This window comes from Cloeon dipterum, chromosome 2, assembly GCF_949628265.1.
Source record: "Cloeon dipterum chromosome 2, ieCloDipt1.1, whole genome shotgun sequence".
Classification (NCBI taxonomy): domain Eukaryota; kingdom Metazoa; phylum Arthropoda; class Insecta; order Ephemeroptera; family Baetidae; genus Cloeon; species Cloeon dipterum.
In genome coordinates, this window is record NC_088787.1 from 31,614,208 (window position 1) to 31,633,215 (window position 19,008).

Genomic DNA, 19,008 nt, shown 5'->3' on the forward strand with positions numbered 1-19,008 from the left:
GTCAGTTCATGAAGGAATATAATTAAAAGAGAAAGCTGGTTATTGAGTAAGCAAATGAAAAGCAGGAACTCGTTGAATTTTCTCGTTTTATATATTTAAAATAATTAAGTACAATGAAATTGTGGTGAAATTATGTAAAATGGAGTTATAGTAATATGAAATGAGTACATATGAAATCACTAGCACTAAACGAAGAGTATTAATTGCTAAAAAATGACAAGTATATAAATTAATGCAGCTGTGAAATTTAGACGGTTTTGATTCTTTTTAAATTAAATCTTTGTTTAACATCGTTTTGATTTTTAGTATATTTTTAAGGTGCAATAGGTGAGTCGAAATAACCCTGACCGAAAATTGAGATGCTGTTTTCCCGAAAAATCTAGTAAAATCAGCCTATCGGAGCATAAAATTGAGATTATCTCGAGGTCTAATGAAGCTAGAACATTGAATTTCATGCCAAAAGATGTACATTTAAACAGCCTAAAACTTTTATATTTTAACAATATTGTAATTTTAAAAATACAATTTTTCGATTTTATAATTAATTTTGAATTTCTCAAAAACAGCCGATTTAATTATTTTTTTACTTCCGGAAAAAATGTTGCTCTAAGTATCATGCCTAGAAATTTTCAGGGTGGTGAAACGTGCTGTTTTCGAGATACATATTATAGAGGCTCAAAAAGGTTGGAAAACAGGTATTTCTGAGTTTGTGGGAATTTAGAGAAAATCAAAATTTCACAATTAATTGATTTTCAACATCAAAACATGCTGGAGGGCATCCCGAGGTCAGGAAAGATCATCCCAACAGGTGAGATATTGAACCCTGGAGTCCGGGTAGCCCCTGAGTGATCGATATTTTTAAATTATTTCGCAATTTGAGTCTTTGGAAGCCATCAGGGCACTCAGGGACCACCCTGATGTGCACGGAATTTCATTCAAAAATATTTAAAAATACTAAAATTAAAAAATCCGTCGGAATTTAACAGCCCAAAATAAGTTAAATAAAACACAGAGAGCTTTTAGTTTTCACACTTTGGTTGAGACAGCCGGCTTCCTCTCGAAAGCATCCTCGATTTCCTGAAGAGTCTTGTTCTTGGTCTCCGGACAGAAGAAATAGAGGTACACCCCACCGAAGGCGGCGACCAGTCCGTAAATGGCGAAGGTGCCGTCGCTGCCGAGGGTGGCGAACATGGCCGGACCGGATTTGACGACGGCGAAGAAGACGAGGAAGCCGAGACACGAGGTGGCGCCACTACCGATGCCCCTGACAGCCGCCGGGAACACCTCCCCGGTCATGACCCAGGGCAGGGGCACCAGGCCGATGGACACGAAGCACATGTAGCCGACGAGCAGGCCCACCGGCGTCCAGCGCAAATCGGCGCTGGAGCCGAAGCGGAGGAGGCTGGCCAGGATGAGGAGGCAGCCGCCGGTGCCGGCCGCCGACACGAGCGCCAGCGGACGCCGGCCGAGGCGCCGCAGCAGCACGCACGTCACCAGCGACATGACTAGCCGGGCAATGTCCAGCACGCCCATGGCCACGTACTTGTCCACGCCGCCGCTGCCCAGGGTCTGCTGGAAGATGTCCACCGTGTAGAAGGCGACCGCGTTCACGCCGCTGAACTGCTGGATCACGAAGAATATGTTCATCAGGATGAACGGTTTGACGAAGGATGCGCGCGTCAGCCGCCCCTTCGACCCGCAGTCTTCGCCAGGGCGTTGCTGCTGCTTGTGCATCAGGGTCTGCAGCTCGGCGGCGGCCTCGGGGTCCGCGCCCCGCAGCCAGCGGAAGGAATCCTGCGCCTCGGTCGGCCGACCGTGCGACGCCAGCCATGCCGGCGATTCCGGACACACCAAAACCAAAATCTGTTGAAAATTACACATATAGCTTAAAAAATTTTTAAATAACACGCATTCTTAAGTACGACAAATGAAATAAGTTTGATTATATTTTGCGAGAAAATATTTTTCTATAAGTCTCTGAAAAACTGGCATTTTTGGAACATTTTAAGAGCGCTCTGTGACGTACGAAATTTTTCTAAGCTTCCAATCATTGCATGAATCATGAATTTTATGCCACTATTGTGAGCACCAAATCTCAGGTTCTAACAGTCAGATTTGCACAAACTGCACACTTTTCAAATTGTCCCAACCTCCCCTAGACATTAGAAGGTTTTTAGGGTGGTCACTCTCATCCCCCTTCCTCTATTCCTATTGTAAAAACGATAAAAATCACGTGTCGCTTTGCACTTTCAACAAAATTACTCACTGCGATCACATAAATCTCTTAAAAGTTTATACAAATCTACCCCAAAACTACACCTTTTTCCATTTTTAGAGAGGGAAAAGTTTAAAAATCGAAAAAGCATTAATTTTTTTATATGACAGAAGAAAAAAGGCAAATTAGGGTTGGTGGTAAATCAACTCCACCCCAAAAATCCATCTGCTATCTAGGGGAGGTTGAGACGAGTTGAACGGCGTGCATTTTTGGTAAATCTGACGGCTCAAACCCGAGATTTAGCGATCACACGTTTGTAAAAGTTGAAATTTTAATATATTTGAATTGAATGAGTATTGCTTACCAGTGCGATGAGAGGGGCAAGGGTGCAAAGGGCGGCGGCGAGTCGCCAGTGGAGCAGGGCGCCGAGCAGATGCGACAAGAGAATGCCGGTCGACACGGCCAGCGACACGGCCGCGAGCAGCACGCCGCGGTACTGCGGCGCCGACGTCTCGCCGATGTAGATGAGGCCCACGGGGCCCAAAATACCCACAGCTAGACCTATTAAAAAAACAGGTTAAATCAGCTATTACAAAAAAGGGAACTGTACCTGTGAGAAACCTGGCGACCAGAAGAAGAGCGACGTTTTGAGCGGTGGCGAGCAGCAGCCAGCCGGCGATGAATGGGATACAGAGGAGAAGGTTGGTCCGCTTTCGGCCGAGCCGCTCCATCCCGAAGCCACCGGCCAGACAGCCCAAGGCCATCGGAAGGGCAGCCATGCTGGCTGAAAGTTAAAATGATGAAAAATTTTTTGTATATTTAGACGGAGGGCATGAAATGCTCTTGAGAATTGCTTTAGAGAAAAAAAAGGTTACAATAAAAACCGAAATCTAATTTTTGCTAGAATAAACTATTTAATAGATTAAAATTAATTTTGAATCATTTAAAACGACAATGTTAACCAAAAAATTGCCAGTGTTGTAAAAAATAGGACCATTTATTGCTGTAAAATCGTTAATTTAAATTTGGCAAGTACCGATCCAGGACATGTCATCTTCTGTGATGGGCAATTCAGAGTCAGCAGCCTTTAGTTGGGGCAGCAGGACGGCGGAGAAGCCTGAGGTCATGCCAGAGCTGATGGTGGCCACCACGGGTCCAGAGGCAGCCAGTGCCTGCACGTGCGGGGGTAGAAAAGTTAATTCGTTCTTTCGTGTCAATCACACGCCAGAACTAAACAGCCCGTGCCAGGAAACGTGCATTCGCTCGGCACGCTCGTTTCTCGTTTTCACGCGTGGATGAAATTAATTGAGGAGCACACGTCCCTTGCCGCTGCCTAATTCGTAAATCTTCCTCTAATTTGTCAAAGCAAGCCAGTTATGGGGCTAAAATAGGGTTAGAAAATTTATATAAAACTATTTTCTACAGATTATTACAAATAACTGATTTTATAAATTTAATTGATATATTTTTTGATTTTATTTGAAAAAGAACTTATATCGAGCACGAATTAAAAAAATACTTCTGTAATTTGCAATATTTTGCTGTTTCTGTTCTTGCTTGTAATTTAACTTGATTAACGGGGATAATTTAAAAAAAGATGGACTGCGTAATTATCACTTTTTTTAAAATTAATCTTTCCAGAGACAAAGCCATGGTAAAATTCAGCAAAAATCCGAAATAAAAGTAAAAGTGAAAACAAACTTATAATTTCCATTTAAAAATTTTTTCTCAGTTTGGGCTCCATTTGAGTGATTCATTTTTTTTGGACCAAATCATTTCCTCTATTACCTTCTCCAGCGTCTCGCTTTAAAAGCAAATAGCTTTCGAGCTGCGCGCCTCTTTCCGTCAAGAAATAAGAAACTTTTTTTAGAAAAGAGAGCAAGAAGGCCCGAAATAGCAGGCGAGTAGCGAGAATTAAACGCAAAGAAGAGACACCGGACGAGAATTTGATCTATTTGCACGCACCTGTCACTTTATTTCGCGCGCGCTGCGTGGGATTCGGATGAAGGGGAAAAAAACACGCTGTGACAAGGCGGCTCAATTATTAGAGATGTCGCCAGAACAATCCGACACGAGTAGTTTGAAAGGTGAAGAAGAACACTTGTTCCTATTACCCAACTAGGATTTTCCCAGCCTTTCAAAAATACACAAGTGAGTGTGTGTAACGAGTATTTGGATTTGATAAATATGATCTTTTCGCAATCTATTAGAGTGATTGAGAAATATTTGTGTGTCTGAATGTGTGAATTCGTGAAATTGGTGTAAGCCGGTAGGAGCTTGTGCTCAGCCAGGAAGAAGGTATGGCTTGTCGTGTGCAGCACGTCTTTTTTCCATTTTTGAAAATGTTTAGGCCACGATGGGCCACGACCCCGAAAAAGGTTTCGCATTGAATTGTGGGTGTAAACCATGCAATTGATTGTCAATAATCATTGAAATTTTTGGAACCTGCGGTCAACTGGCTGTAGTCTGCCAATGTGACGACTGCGCGTAACTGATTTAATATGACGACGGAAGATTGGAAATTATGGTGAATTGTACTGACGGATTTGAAGCGTATTTGTGCAATACCCATAATTTGAAGATCAACGTAAATGTCGAACCCTATTACGAAGTATGATTGTTGATTGCAATGAACTAAAACCAAAGTTATGATTTGCTAAAACGTGTTTTTATAATTAAACAGACGTCTTTTATCGAATTCTTTTATAAAATCTGATGTTTTGATTAATTATTTTCTCCTCAATGTGAGTGAATATGATTAAAGACCGTCTTTGACGAAGTTTCTGAGCACACCATTCGATTCTTGAGGGTCGAATTAGGTGAAATGGATATTTTTCCGAGCAAAAAGTGCAGCGCGACGTGCGTAGCACAAGTAAAACTTTTTTACCGCCAAAAATATGAACCCCATATTTGAGAAATGCGCATGCGTCAGAGCTGGCACACACCAACCGCCGACTGCTAGCGGCTGGCGCGACGTCTCTCCTCGGCCACACCAGCTCTGACGCATGCGCATTTCGCAAATATAGGTTTACATTTTTGGCGGTAAAAAAGTTCCTACTTGTGCTACGCGCACGTCGCGCTGCACTTTTTGGTCGGAAAAATATCCACTAAACCTAATTCAACCCTGAAGAATCGATTGGTGTGCTCAGAAATTTCGTCAAGGACGGTCTTTAAGAAATGTTCCAAATTACTTGAGCCACCCTTTAAGAATTTATTTCCCTGTACTGGCATCCCACTTAATCATGATATTATGTTCCCCATAAGGGATGCCATCATTATTATTATTATCAACGCGCAGTAATCGATTAGCTCTATCAAAAATCAAGTTCTAGATAACTCAGGTTTAGTTTTTTCGAATGAAAAATATTGGAAATAAAATAAAATCTTACTTGTCTTAAAGCATAAATGGATAATCCACAGACTGGAGCAGACTTTGCAGGTTCATTGCTTTTGTGATTGCTTGCAGAGATGGTCACCTGAGGGCCCAGAGATCCGTCCTTGCTGCCGATTAAAAATTGAAATTAGAATAAAAAAAACACAGTTGACAGAGCAAATACGAGTGAGCGGAGAGAAAATTATTGGCGACCTACGAAAACTACGTGGGGCGCATTGTGTGCGACACGAACACACACGCCGTTGCGACAAAGCTGACGAGACAGCTTACATCCAAACAGAAAATAATTTAGTCCAAGCAAGGACAAAATTGACATGATTTTTTAAAATTCCCGCCGAAAGTGAAATCTTTTACATCGAGAGTTGTGAGAATAGATTATTTTCTTAGAAATATGAAAATTATTGCTCGCTAACGGAAGTAAAATATTTTTTTGCAAAAATAAGATATATTCCATTAATTGTGATTTTTCACCAGTAAACTCTACTTCAGTTAATTAATCAATGATATAGTGTAATTCCCTATTTAAGAAAAATCCAAATTTAAAAGAAAAAAAATCAGAAAATTGCATTTGGCCAGCCTTGCGAGGTTTTTACCGTTCCCTGATCGATGTGAATAATAATAAAAACACGTAAAACCCTGTATTTAATTTGTATCCAGCAAGTCACAAAAACAAATCGTCAGAAAGTGTGACATCTTTGTTGTTCTTAATTTCACTACCTGTTGATGAACGGGCCGGTCTCCAAATCGGTGACTAACTGCGTTTCCTGAGCCATTATATTCGCAGAACGGAAAAGAAAGTCGATGCAAAACGCAAAATGAAACCGCACGCTGCACTTCGATCTACTCTCTTCTCGCGAGCTGCCGGAGGCGAGTGAATGAGAAAGATTTGTGCTTGACTCACACGGGGTGTTGAGCGGCAGCGAAAGTGGCGGCGGAGGACAGGTGGTGCCCCTTACTCTGGACCAGCATCTTGCGATCTCGCTTCGTCACGCTCGGCTCTTTACTCAATGAACGCACATGCACGCCTGATAACCGAGTGCGCACCTTCTTTTAATATTCGCCGCGGCTCGATCCCACCACGCTGGCCTTATTTTGTTTCATAAAATTGCCTCTCTGTGCACTCTCTAATGCCTTAGCTATTCGCGGCCTAACGCGTGTCAGTGTGGTGATAAGACGCGATCGGAATATACATATGGAGTGGATCACGTCTGACACACATAATTCGCATCGATTTTTTGACAGCAAATTTTTAAGTGAATTCTCAATTATAATTTTTACCTCTATACCTTGAAATTAACTGAAAACACTGTCTTCTTGTAATAAGATCACTATTAATTATTTCACAGTTTAGGGAATTTTTCCTCAAAATTGCACATCATCGGATAAATACAAATCTAATAGCAGAACCAGACATTTCATCGCATTTTGTACTGGAGGAAGAAAAATAGGCATATTGGGGTTCGTGGGCGATAACCAAACATCCTCAAAACCCAACAGCTATTTAGGGGAGGTTAAGAAGAGTCGTACGGTCTGCAGTTTTTTTAAATTTGATTACTGAAACCCGAGATGTGGCGACGACAATGTTGGCAAAAATCGACATTTTTTTATTTTTTTTCTATTTTTTGGCAATGTTTCCAATGCCAAATCTCGAGTTCTAAAAGTCAGAATTGCAAAATCTGCACACCATTCGACTCGTCTCAACCTCTTCTAGATTGAGAAAGGGTTTTGAGGTTGATATATCCTCATCCCCCGTTTCATCCCGTGCATTGCAGAAACGATAACAATCATGTCGCTTTGCACTTCCGCAAATTAGTCAATGCTCAAAACTTCATTATATAAATAATTATCTATCCCAAAACCCCTCAGCTATCTAGGGGAGGTCAAGTCGAGTCGAACGGTGTGCAGTTTTTGTAATTCCGATGACTTAAACCTGAGATTTGGCGACGACAACGTTTGCAAAAATCGATGAAAGTTAATTTTTTGGTATTATTGTTAAAGCCTAATCTCAGCTTCTAAGAGCCAGAATTGCCAAATCTGCACACCGTTTGACTCATCTCAACCTTCCCTAGATAGCCAAATGGTTTTGAGGCTGATCAACCCTCATCCCCCTTTCACCCCGTGCATTAGAGTATCGATAAAAATCGCGTGCACTTTAAACTTATTCACTAATCGCTACTCTCTTAAATTACTAAAAAATCTACCCCAAACTACCCCTTTCACCCTTTTTAGAGGGTGAAAATATTAAAAATAGCAGAAATAGCTATTTCATCGCATTTTTACCAAATTAATTTTTACCACTGAGGTAGAAAAAAAAGCATATTGGGGTTGGTTGGCGATCATATTCACCCCCAAAATCTATTGGCCATCTAGGGGAGGTCAAGAAGATTTGAATGGTGTGCAGTTTTTGTAATTCTGATGTAGCTCAAACCCAAGATTTAACGATGACATTTTGGCAAAAATCAAATTTTTTAATTATTTTATGCTTGTTTATTGGTCGGTTCAATTTGTTATTAATTATTTACTTTTATTCAGTTAAGTCCTATTATTAACATTAATTATTTTACTTAATAGCTTTCAAATAATTTTGTAAAATGCGAATCGAACTTTTTATATGCATCTGTTAACACGCCGATGGAACAAATTTATTAAAGCTCGTATTGATTTATTGAAATCCAAGTTGCTGCAGTGTGAGGTTTTGATAACAATCCGTTATCTCTTATTTTCGCAAGTTGTGTGGTCGTTGACAGGAAAAGTTGTCTCGACGCCGCCGGAGAAATTGAACTCTGAAATCGAATGTATACGCCTTGAGCTGTTATGGTTATGCTTCCTTGTTTGTTCAGTTGACGCGCGACCCGCGAGATGCATATCGGGAAATTCACCTTTTAACATTCAAGCGCGCCTCGCGTTAACGAAACAATTAATTTTATCTCACTGCTGCTCCTTTTAGAAATTACCCTTTGTCAAGAGTATTGAGAGGAAATAATTAATAAAACATATCGGCTATGACCCATCTTTATGAAAAGTGCTGCAAGCGGAGAAATTGGCGAGTGTTGAGAGCGGCGTTAATGTAATAAACAAATAACAGTATAGCGTGTGAGCTTGCAAGTAGGAATTTCCGAGTCAAGGTCACATGCAGAGTAGTGAACAGGTTAGTCGGCCCGAGAAGGAAGATAAATTATGAAGTACATATGCAGAAAGGAAAGGCACAATAATATCGACAGCCGCGTGAGTTACAAAAGATCATAACAAACGGGCCGTAATTTTTCACAATTTACGAAATCTGTCGAGTCAGATCGTGATTGTGTCGTTAGAAGGAGCGACTTTATTAGCGATCGACCAAGGGCGTCCGGGTCGGGTGCAGCACCCCATGAAAACGGCCGGATTGTCGTAAATACACAACATATAGCGTGAAGTGAAGCAATCACGAAATTTTTACAGCGTAGGGAAATCGGGTCAGCCAATAAGTATTTTAATCGACAATGCATCGTGCACGCTGCCTGTCACCGCAATTTAATCGAAAATCACTCACCGCCGACCCAAAAGGGCGTCGATTTCAAGCTGCGTGTCCATCGCAGCACTTCTTGTTGTTTTCGCCTCTGCTGGTGATGAGCGACTGTGCCAAAGAGCGCGGCTGGCATTGACTCTTGATACACTGTACAGTACACACGACCACGATCTTTATTTTGCACTTCAGCAGCTGCTCGCGTCTCGCTGGATGATAACGAGACACGCGAATGATAATTGTTTGCTGTGCGTCTGAGAGGATGAGGCATTGAAAATCAATTAATTATTTAATAAATGGCTTGGATTTATTTGGGAAATTTCGAGATAAATTATTTTTATAATTTTTTCCTCCTAATTAAGCCGTATTTCGTAAATTTTAATTAAAAACTTTAAACACCTATTCCTTATCTACGTTTTTAAAATACAGTGCGTATGGTAATTTTTATGGTTTTTCAATCTAAATTCTAATTCAATATATCACACAAAATCATGTGGTCGAAGGCAGATAAGGAAACGTAAGGCATGTGAATGACCTTCGCTGTGACTTTACGGCGCCAAGAAAAGCAAATGTGTATATATGATTCAGCTTATTTTGTTCGCACAGCGCAAGTCCGAGCGAACGTTGCGTTATTTTAGAGTTTTCAGATTCGCCGATTTGGCATTTGGCTTCGGTGACAGATATAAAAGATAACGAATGATAACTAACTTGAGAATTAAAAAAACATTAATTCTTTCAAGAGTCTCAAGCCGGCAGTATGGTAAACGCACCTTTATATTCTCTTGATTTTTTTTTCGTGGGAAATCAATTGCTTTCAGGGCTTCCTGACGTCCGTGTTTGTGGTCTTAGTGGTCTTGGTGGTGGCCGTCAAGGCCTGGTACCAAGGCACCATGCGCATGTGCCGCAGCACGCGCCGATTAGATGGAAAAGTGGTCATAGTCACAGGATCTAATACAGGTTTAACAATTTTTTTGTTACTAAAAAATCAGGGTGATAAGAACTTTAATAGGAATTGGGAAAGAGACCGCGCGAGATCTAGCGAGGAGAGGCGCTCGCGTTTACCTGGCCTGCAGAGATCTCTCCAGAGGAAAAGCAGCTCGAAGTAATAAAATTTTGAATCTCCACTACAGTGAAAATGTCACGGGGTGGAGGACAAAGTTAAAATGAGGCTTATCAAAAACTCAATGAAATTTAAGCCAAAAACATTCTGTTTAAAAATATGCATTTTTAATACTGGCGGGCATACCAAACAATTTTGGAAAACAAAAATACTTCAGTATCTTATCTTCTCTCCATGGTGCAATTTAAAAAATAGGTTATTGTGATTTGGATTCCTCTCGCTGAGCCCGATTGAACTAATACGTACCAAACTCGATGATCTAGGTCAAGGTCAAAGTTAATTTTGGTTTCTAGTTGAAATTCTGGAAGGAGCTCAGTATTTTTAAATTTTTAAAATGTGCCCAAAAGTTGTCCCAGGACATGTGTGAGCGTGTGTGAAATTTTCAGTGTCGTTATCTTTAGTTTTTTAGTAATTATACACTTCTCAAAACTCGAAAAAAAACAAATTTTTCGACATTTTCGTGTTTTTCAAATATTGTCAACTCCAAATCTCGGGTTCTAACAATCAGAATTGCAAAAACTGCACATCGTTCTCGACTCATATCAACCTCCCTTAACCTGCTGAAGGGTTTGTGGGGTTCTTACCCTCCACCCCTTTGAACCCCCTTACATTTAAACGAATAGTAAATTATTAAAATAAAAGCATTTTATATAAGTTTTTATTTTTTCAAGGGGGTTGAAATATACGTATATTAAGGGGGTGAAGAGCAAGCCCCCAGTCAGCTGTCTAGAGGAGGTCGATACAAGTCGAACGGTGGGTAGTTTTTGAAATTCTGATGGTTAGAACCCATGATTTGGAGTTGCAAATAATCGCAAAAAGCAAAAAAGGTAAAAAATCGTGATTTTCGAGTTTTGGAGTGGATTTTCTTAAACAGAGGAGCACCATACTCTAAAACTTTCACGTAAGCTCACACATGTCATAGGATAACTTTTAAGCACATTTTCAAAATTCCAAAATCCAGAGCCCATTTCCAAAAATTTTATCATTAATTAAAATTAACAGTGACCTTGAATTAGAACATTAATTGGTATCAGTTCGATTGAGCTCGGCGAGAGGAATCCAAAGCACCACGTGGAGATGAGAAAACTATCCCGCAAACCCCGTAAAAATTAACATTATTTATTGATTTTTTACTCAGTGGTGTAAATTTCTTTGAGTTTGCTTGACCTCGTGCAAATTTATTTTTCTGACCAATAAAATTTTGTCCTCTTTTGGTTCATCTTTTTAAATAATAATTTTCAAGGTGACATAATTGAGAGTACGGGCAACCACAAAGTAGAGGTCCTCAAGTTAGATCTCGGATCGCTGGCGTCCGTACGCGCATTTGTGCAGGAGTTTCTCTCCAAGGAAAAACAACTGGACGTGCTCGTCAACAATGCTGCAGCCACTGGCTTGGAAAACAAACTTTCCAAGGACGGACTGCAGCAGGAAATGCAAATCAACCACTTTGGCCCATTCCTGCTCACTGTTCTCTTGCTGGGTATATAATCATAAGTTTAAAATCCAAAATGGTTTTAAAATTTTTAAACAATAGACGTTATAAAGAAGACACGGTCCAGCAGAATAGTCACAGTGTCTTCGTTGGCCCACAAATACGGTACAATCGACTTTGCCAACCTTAACTGTGAGAAGGCATTTCCGGGAGGAGCTAAACTGTACTCCAATGCCAAATTGGCCAATGTCCTCTTCGCTAACGAACTCGCCAGAAGATTAGAGGGAACAGGTAAATTTATTTGCTAAAAATTAGATTTATAAAAATAAACTGCACATAAGTCAAAAATCAGAAAATTTTGATGCATTTTTTAGATGTGACAAGCAACAGTCTGCATCCAGGGGTGGTGAAAACAGAAATTGCCCGCAGAATGCCCTTACCAAACGTGCTTTATAAGCTCCTCGGCTACGTAACAGCATTCTTCTTCAAAGTAAAATCTAAAAAATAACCTCTTATATATTTATTTAATGAAATTAATCATGCTCAGAACGAATACGAAGGAGCCCAAACAAGTATTCATTTGGCCGTGTCGGAAGAGGTGGAGGGCGTCACTGGCAGATATTTCGTCGACTGCAAGGTTTGCATTCACTTATTCTCATCGTTTTCCACTGTTTCTTTTTTTTATCGCAGGACGCGAAAATGTCAGCGGACGCAAAGAACCAAGAGCTTGCCAAGAAGCTGTGGGACAAGTGTGTGCAGCTGGTCAAACTAACTCCAGAAGAAATAAAGCTGTAAATATAATAAAAGTCACGCTGCGCGCTCTTGGAAATGCAAGAATAAAGCTCTTTAATTTGGACTCCGATTATTTGGCACCATCAATGCGTGCAGATAAAAGCACGGACGGTTGAGAGGTCTAAAAATATTTTACTCACACTGCCCAATTAAAAAATAGAGAAGACATAAATTCAAGTTGACTAAAATAGTTCAACTAGCCAATATTTTTTCTAGAGATGAGATTGATTTGTTTTCACCGTTTTCACGCTTAAATTAGATGGGACAATGCTTCCAACCTGCGAGAAATGCGTTTTTACAATTTCTGATGGGGTGGAAAATGTATTGAAGGGGTATAATTCTATAACCAGCTAAGATTAGGAGAAAAATGTATTTTTCTTTTTGAGGCGTTAAATCCAAAAACAATGAATCGATTTGTAAGAGTCAAAATCAAAAAATCTGCATACCACTTTACTCGTTTTCACATCCAGTGATGCGCTGAAGTGGCTTAAGAGGGATAAACGCTCAACCCCGTTGCGCAGTGAGGTGCGAACAACAAAAAATGGTAACATTTTACGTTTTTTATGGCAAAAAATGGGGTTGAAGTGTTAGCACGCTTGGAATACTTTTGGCTATCTTGGTGAGGTTAAGACTATTATAGTTGGTTTTTTGTTTTTGAAAATCCGACCATTAGAAGCTGAAATTTGGGTGTGAAACATTTTTTGAAAATCTGAAAAATAACCCGTTTTGTAGTTCTTATTAAAAAAAACTTAGGCAAAATAGCCATTGAAAATTTTCATTTATCGCTAATACAAAATTTTAATAATACATGTTCAATTTAAAATTTTAGTTCCATTTCGAAACAGCAAAGTTTTTGCTTTGGCGAGGTCAGTTCAACGGCGTATAATATTTTCTACAAAAAAGTAAAGAATTTTTTGACGCAAGTAAAACCCGCAAAAATGGGAATCTTAAAGGTTCACCAAGAATTTACCGATCAAATAGGGCCAAGTTTGGAAAGAAAAATTTCCCAGGCCAGAAAGTAGTTACTCTCAGAGATTCTGGCTCATTTATAAAGTTTATCTTGATCGGTTTAGGTTTAAAACTGTAAAAAAACACGATGAATGATTTATATTTATGAAAATATTGGACGTGTTTTGGGGTGAAAAGGCCAAAGTAATTGTAATATGAATTAGAAAAAAGAAAACGTAATAATTTTCTACTTTGACTGATTTTTTTATCAAATTGATTTGCTATAATTGAACGTTTAAGCTGTTTTATTTGTCCTGCATTTTGATACAGAAATACAAAAAACAACTTAATAACCTTTTACAAAGCCATAAAAATCTCCAACAACTACACTATCGTTGTTATCATCTGATATTGAATTCCTGAACCAAAATACTGATAACATTTGATATATATTTTTTATCAATTTTGCACTGTTATTAGGAGACGATCTAATTGTAAAAAAATGGAGGAAAAAGTAGTGATAGTTACTGGATCAAATAGAGGTACTTATAAGATTTGCATACTTTATTCTAGACAAAATTTTAATACGGATATAGGTATAGGAAAGGAAACGGCGAGACGATTGGCAGCTAAAGGCGCGAAGGTTATCTTGGCTTGCCGAGATTTGAAAGGGGCCAATTCCGCGCGATGTATATTATCAATTTTTAATTCAATAATGTGATTTATGGCAGTGATTTCCAGTTGAAATAATCGAAAGCACGAAGAACCAAAGGGTGGAGGTGATGAAGCTGGACCTGGCATCGTTACAGTCCGTCAGAGATTTTGTCAAAGAATTCAACCACAGCAATGACAGACTCGACGTCTTGATAAATAACGCGGCGGCAGTTGGCCTGGAGAACCGACAAACGGCAGACGGATTGCAGCAGGAGTTGCAAATCAACCACTTTGGGCCTTTTCTCCTGACGATTTTGCTCTTAGGTATTTTCACGATTGACTCTTATAATAAGAAATACACAGACAGTGTGTTGCATGCACGCGCAGATGTTTTGAAACAGTCGGCCCCGAGCCGAGTGGTCATGGTGTCATCTCGCTGGCACAGGAATGGCAAAATCGATCTGGACAACGTCAACTACGAAAACAACTTCCCGGGTTTCAAGAGGTGCTACCAGGACGCTAAACTGGCCAATGTCCTGTTTTCCAATGAGCTCGCCAAAAGGCTTTCGGGCACAGGTAGGTGCAAATTAAATGGTGTCTAGGCCCAAAACGGCTCAAGCCGACTTTTATCCAGGGTTTGCAAAAACCCACATTTTACCTGAAAACCCCACTGCTTAGTTGAAAAAATGTAATTCGCGCATTTTCCGAAACACACATTTTTAATTGAAGATAATAAATCCTGATGATGCATGGATGACCAAAAATAGGATTTTAATCAAATTAGTATGAAAACCAAAAAACTGAAAATTTGAACACTATAATATACATCATTGTAATTTACTCTTTTGGTACGAAACGTGACCTTTTCGGGGTTCAATTCAGAAAAATGTGTAAAAAAACCAACTAGTGCTTTTCAGTTGTTTTTTGCGCATTGCAAAATTGGCAAGCTCTGCTTTAAACCGATTTTACACCAGAAACTTTTCGATATTTCCGACTTTTTGAACGGCAGCTAAATAGCGTGGCTGATGGCTGACCTCTAACAATAATAATATAAGTAACTAACTAATAATATAGTCCTTCGTATAAAATATTAGAGAGACAGAATATATTAGCTGACGAACATAATATAGGCATGAGCAATTATTAATACCCTATATAAGCACCTGTTAAAGACCCAAATATTACCCCAGCGATAACTTAACTTATATATGGCCCGGGCTACTGACGAGTAAGCTGCTAAACTTTTAGTATCAGATTGTCGTAAACAATTAAAACTTACTAAAGCACCACCTGATAAGCTAATTACAATCATTTTATTATGGCCTAATCAAAAATGAAAATTTATACTCTAATAAGAAACTATCATTCCCTTGTCAGTTTATCTCAATTATAAGAGTACGAGTATATATTTTTATTATTTATAGGGGTAACGTGTAACAGTTTGCACCCAGGAGTGATAAACACTGACATCAGGAAGCGGCTGCCAAAACTGATCAATTTCTTCTTCTGCCTGCTCTACAGACACTTAACAAAGGCACGAATTTAACCTTTTTCCTAATTTTACCACTTTAATTGGAATCTGCACAGACATTAGAGGAAGGCGCAGATACAAGCGTGTATTTGGCTTCGTCGCCAGAAGTGCAGAACGTGAGCGGAAAATTCTTCTTCGAATGCAAATTGACGGAGATGGGAAAAAACGCCAAAGATGAAAATCTCGCTGCTAAGTATTTCGACGAATGCATCCATCTAGTGATGCTCACGCCACCGGAGTTGACCGCTCTCTCATCATAAGTGAAACAAGACATTCCATCAAAAATCCAAATTACAAGTAATGCTGGTGTAGCATAACTTTTAAATAGGAAATTTATACTGCAACAAATCCTGAAAAATGCTGGTTGGCAATGCGTGAACTCGTCCCTAATAAGGTTTCAGTTGAAGCCAAAATTTACCTAAGTAGCAGTGCAAATTTGTAAGAAAAGTGGCTTTTTCAAATGGTGAGGACTGTCTCCCTACTTGGAATTTTTTTTCACAACAAAGAGTTTCCCTGAAAGGTTTCATACGCTGTTGAATAGATCTCAACCAGAGGAATCGAAACCTGCCAAAAATGTGGTCATGCGCTGTTTGAAAAATAAAAAATGTTTTGAAAAATTCGAATTTCCATATCAACAGCCGTAAATTCTTGATAAAATATCTTGCTCATCTACCTTCCTAAATTCATTAATGGGATTAGCGTATGCAACACGCATGACTTTCGCGTCTTACAGGGTGCATATACACAACTCCTATACAATTCCTGTGCTTTCCGAGTCTGAATAAAGAGGTAGGTGCATGTTTGCTTAAAAAACCCAAGCATAACACGTTGTTTTAGTTTCGGTGCATTCAGTCAGAATGCTCATCTTATGCGTTTTTGCACTCGCGGAGAGCGATCCAACAACTTTTTACGGTGTTCGCGATTTATTCAGAACCACAGAGTTATAGGTGGGCCACCGCGCATCGATATTTTGCACAATATCGGACCATTTGGACCCGCGAACCGGTCCTCCGAGCTGTCCCGTGTTATCCTTATAGGAATTTTGCATGAAGATTGATTTTTAAATTTAATCGTAAGGCTGCTGGCCCAGCGTCCCATTGATTTATTTAATATTTTATATATTTCTCTGTATAATTCAGGATACTAATCTACGTATTTTTTTCTAAATCATATTGAGGACCAACTAGCTGCAAAAGTTTACCAAAATAATTTAAAATTAAAATTCTAAGACGCGTTATGAAAAAGGAAAATTAATATTTATAAATGGAAAAAATTTCTGATTGGTAAAGGTCACTGGCGTTCTTGTCGTGCTTTTTGCTAGGTAAGAACTTTTAACCGAATGCTTCCTAATTTGACCCTCTGGAATCGATTGGCCTTTGGTCCAAAATTAAATTCCAGTGCTGCTTGGAGGGTCAACTTTCAATATTTAAAAAAAAATATATAAAATACCTTGTGGGTAAATTTGGAGCTTTGGCATATTCTAAATCTTTATAATTTACTTAATTTAGATTAAACCATAGACTTAGTAAATAAGATATTTGCTTTAAAATGTAACTCCAGGCCATTTTAAAATTAAAAATAGGTGCGAATTTAGGGGCTGCAGGGTTTATGTTATCCTTTTCGCACAACTATTTTGATTAATTTAACGCCCAAACTCAATTTCAGAAATAGTTTCAATTTCAAAGTGTCGCTGTCTCTACTACAGATTTAAAAATTATTGCTGCTCCAATTACAACTGGAATGGTTTGTAAAAACATTTAAAAACAAGAAATTATGCTAATAATTTTATTACATTTTTACAAGATGAAAGCTGAATAGAATTTGAGTCTGAAAAATGCCACCTTTTCACTCACATAACACCGTGTTCCTGCGCATGGAGCTGCTGCTTCACCTGATTCAGCTCTCGCACTTTGTTTTCGATTTTTTCATCCAGCATCTCTCTCAGCCGCTGATGCAGGGCGATATTCTCGTTATCACCTGCAGCCTCCTGCTGCTTCCGCGTCGCGTACAGAGCGTCCAGTTCGTCCTGTAGGCTGGTGGCCTTCATTTGCAGGTCCCTGGCGCTTCTGCCCTCCTTGACGTCAGCAAAGTGCATGGAGGACTGCGTGGACTCGACGCCGTGCGACGACGTGGGGGACAGGCTGTCCTGCTTGTGGAACATGTCTTTGGAGAACTGCGTGACCAGGCCTCGGGAGGTGGAGGCGGCGTCCTGGCTGGGCACCAGGCTGTCCTCGCCTCCAGACATCATCAGCCGGCTGCTCTCCTCGTCGTCCATGTTGAGCACGTCGATGCCCTTGGTGTCCTCCTCGTCCGAGTTGGAGTCGTCGTCCGCGTCCGAGTCGGACACGGGCTCGCCGAATATGTGCTCGGCCAGATTGGCGGCCTTGCTCGCCTTCTTGCCGCGCTTGCCCTCCTTGTCGTGGCGCGGAGGCGCCGAGTCCTCCACCTCGACGCCCGGCTCGGGTGGCCCGAGCAGCTGGTCCTCCGAGATGATCTCCCACTTGACGCTGACGGCGTCGTTGTCCACCCGCAGCAGCCGCTTCACCTCCTTTTCAATCTCCGGCGCCTCCACGTACTTTTTCTTCAGGGTCTTGCGGAAACGCCGCTTCCGCACGTTCTTCAGGGGCGGAGTGACGCCGTGCGGCCACAAATACTTCTTGTCCACCTTGTTCGGGTCCTTTTTCTTCTTGGGCGCCTCCTCTTCCGGCGGAGGCGGCGGCTCCTCCTCCGTCGAGCAGATCAGCAGCTGGCAGATGTCGGCTATTTTGTAAAAGTTCTTGTTGTCGATCGTTTTCAGGGACTCGACGATGCTCGGAAGGTCGACCAGTTTGGCGTGCAGCAGCCAGTGGTCGAAACGCACCTCGCCGTACCGCATGTCTGGTTCCATTTTAATTCCCAGCCTGTCCTTCAGGTTGTTGCTGCCACTGCGGATGGCCTCCCGAAGAGCATTCGCTGGTTCACTCGGCAGACGCATGATGCACTGGTTTTCAAGTTCCACTGGCCCTTCCACAGCAGCCGAAGCCACCTCTGCAGGGTCTCCCTTTTTATTCATTATGAGCTGCAATCAAATTTATAATGTGCAAAATTTGTATGTAAAGAAACCACAAAATTAGAATTAATTATAAAATATGGGAAAATTGAACATTTCGCAGCAATGATACAGTTTTACCACTCCTACTTTTATAATTGGATTCTCACAAAAGAACTGGCCGGCGAGATGTGTAAGCCGGCAGAAAATGTAACTTTGCAATAAAGAAAATGACTCACTTTCTTGAAGCATCCAAGATTTTGACTCTTGTCTCGGAGTGACTCGGAGTTACAGGCCTCTGATCAAAGCTTCATTGGATCGAACCGAAAGTGTGTAGTGTACCGATATGAAAACAATAACAAATTATCAAACAAACATACCAACATTAGACA

The 19,008-nt window shown here is 40.4% G+C and overlaps 4 protein-coding genes across 6 annotated transcripts; 2 read left to right on the forward strand and 2 right to left on the reverse strand.

Annotated features, from left to right (window-relative positions):
• Positions 1-69: 69 nt before the first annotated feature.
• On the reverse strand, positions 70-9,252 carry LOC135935583 (facilitated trehalose transporter Tret1-like). Of its 3 annotated transcripts, none has more exons than XM_065478020.1 (6): positions 9,139-9,252; positions 5,605-5,716; positions 3,252-3,387; positions 2,826-2,999; positions 2,580-2,776; positions 70-1,863 (listed from the first exon to the last, which is right to left on the reverse strand). In XM_065478020.1, the coding sequence occupies exons 1-6, from the start codon at positions 9,177-9,179 to the stop codon at positions 1,027-1,029; spliced, it is 1,497 nt and encodes a 498-aa protein (XP_065334092.1). In that variant the 5' UTR covers positions 9,180-9,252; the 3' UTR covers positions 70-1,026. The 3 variants fall into 3 exon arrangements, with proteins under 3 accessions (XP_065334092.1, XP_065334090.1, XP_065334091.1); XM_065478018.1 differs by lacking the exon at positions 9,139-9,252 and adding an exon at positions 6,511-6,747; XM_065478019.1 differs by lacking the exon at positions 9,139-9,252 and adding an exon at positions 6,327-6,488.
• Positions 9,253-9,716: 464 nt separating this feature from the next.
• LOC135935719 (retinol dehydrogenase 12-like) lies at positions 9,717-12,513 on the forward strand. Its single transcript, XM_065478259.1, has 8 exons — positions 9,717-9,871; positions 9,930-10,068; positions 10,121-10,213; positions 11,475-11,711; positions 11,766-11,954; positions 12,038-12,153; positions 12,211-12,300; positions 12,354-12,513. The coding sequence occupies exons 1-8, from the start codon at positions 9,869-9,871 to the stop codon at positions 12,456-12,458; spliced, it is 972 nt and encodes a 323-aa protein (XP_065334331.1). The 5' UTR covers positions 9,717-9,868; the 3' UTR covers positions 12,459-12,513.
• A 1,349-nt stretch (positions 12,514-13,862) lies between these two features.
• LOC135936194 (retinol dehydrogenase 14-like) lies at positions 13,863-16,332 on the forward strand. The gene is made up of 6 exons (XM_065478933.1): positions 13,863-13,945; positions 14,000-14,092; positions 14,145-14,381; positions 14,445-14,633; positions 15,482-15,591; positions 15,645-16,332. Exons 1-6 carry the CDS (start codon positions 13,906-13,908, stop codon positions 15,846-15,848), a joined length of 873 nt encoding a protein of 290 aa, XP_065335005.1. The 5' UTR covers positions 13,863-13,905; the 3' UTR covers positions 15,849-16,332.
• A 1,027-nt stretch (positions 16,333-17,359) lies between these two features.
• Taf7 (TATA-box binding protein associated factor 7) lies at positions 17,360-18,988 on the reverse strand. The gene is made up of 2 exons (XM_065479976.1): positions 18,856-18,988; positions 17,360-18,646 (listed from the first exon to the last, which is right to left on the reverse strand). Exon 2 carries the CDS (start codon positions 18,638-18,640, stop codon positions 17,438-17,440), a length of 1,203 nt encoding a protein of 400 aa, XP_065336048.1. The 5' UTR covers positions 18,641-18,646; positions 18,856-18,988; the 3' UTR covers positions 17,360-17,437.
• Positions 18,989-19,008: the final 20 nt, after the last annotated feature.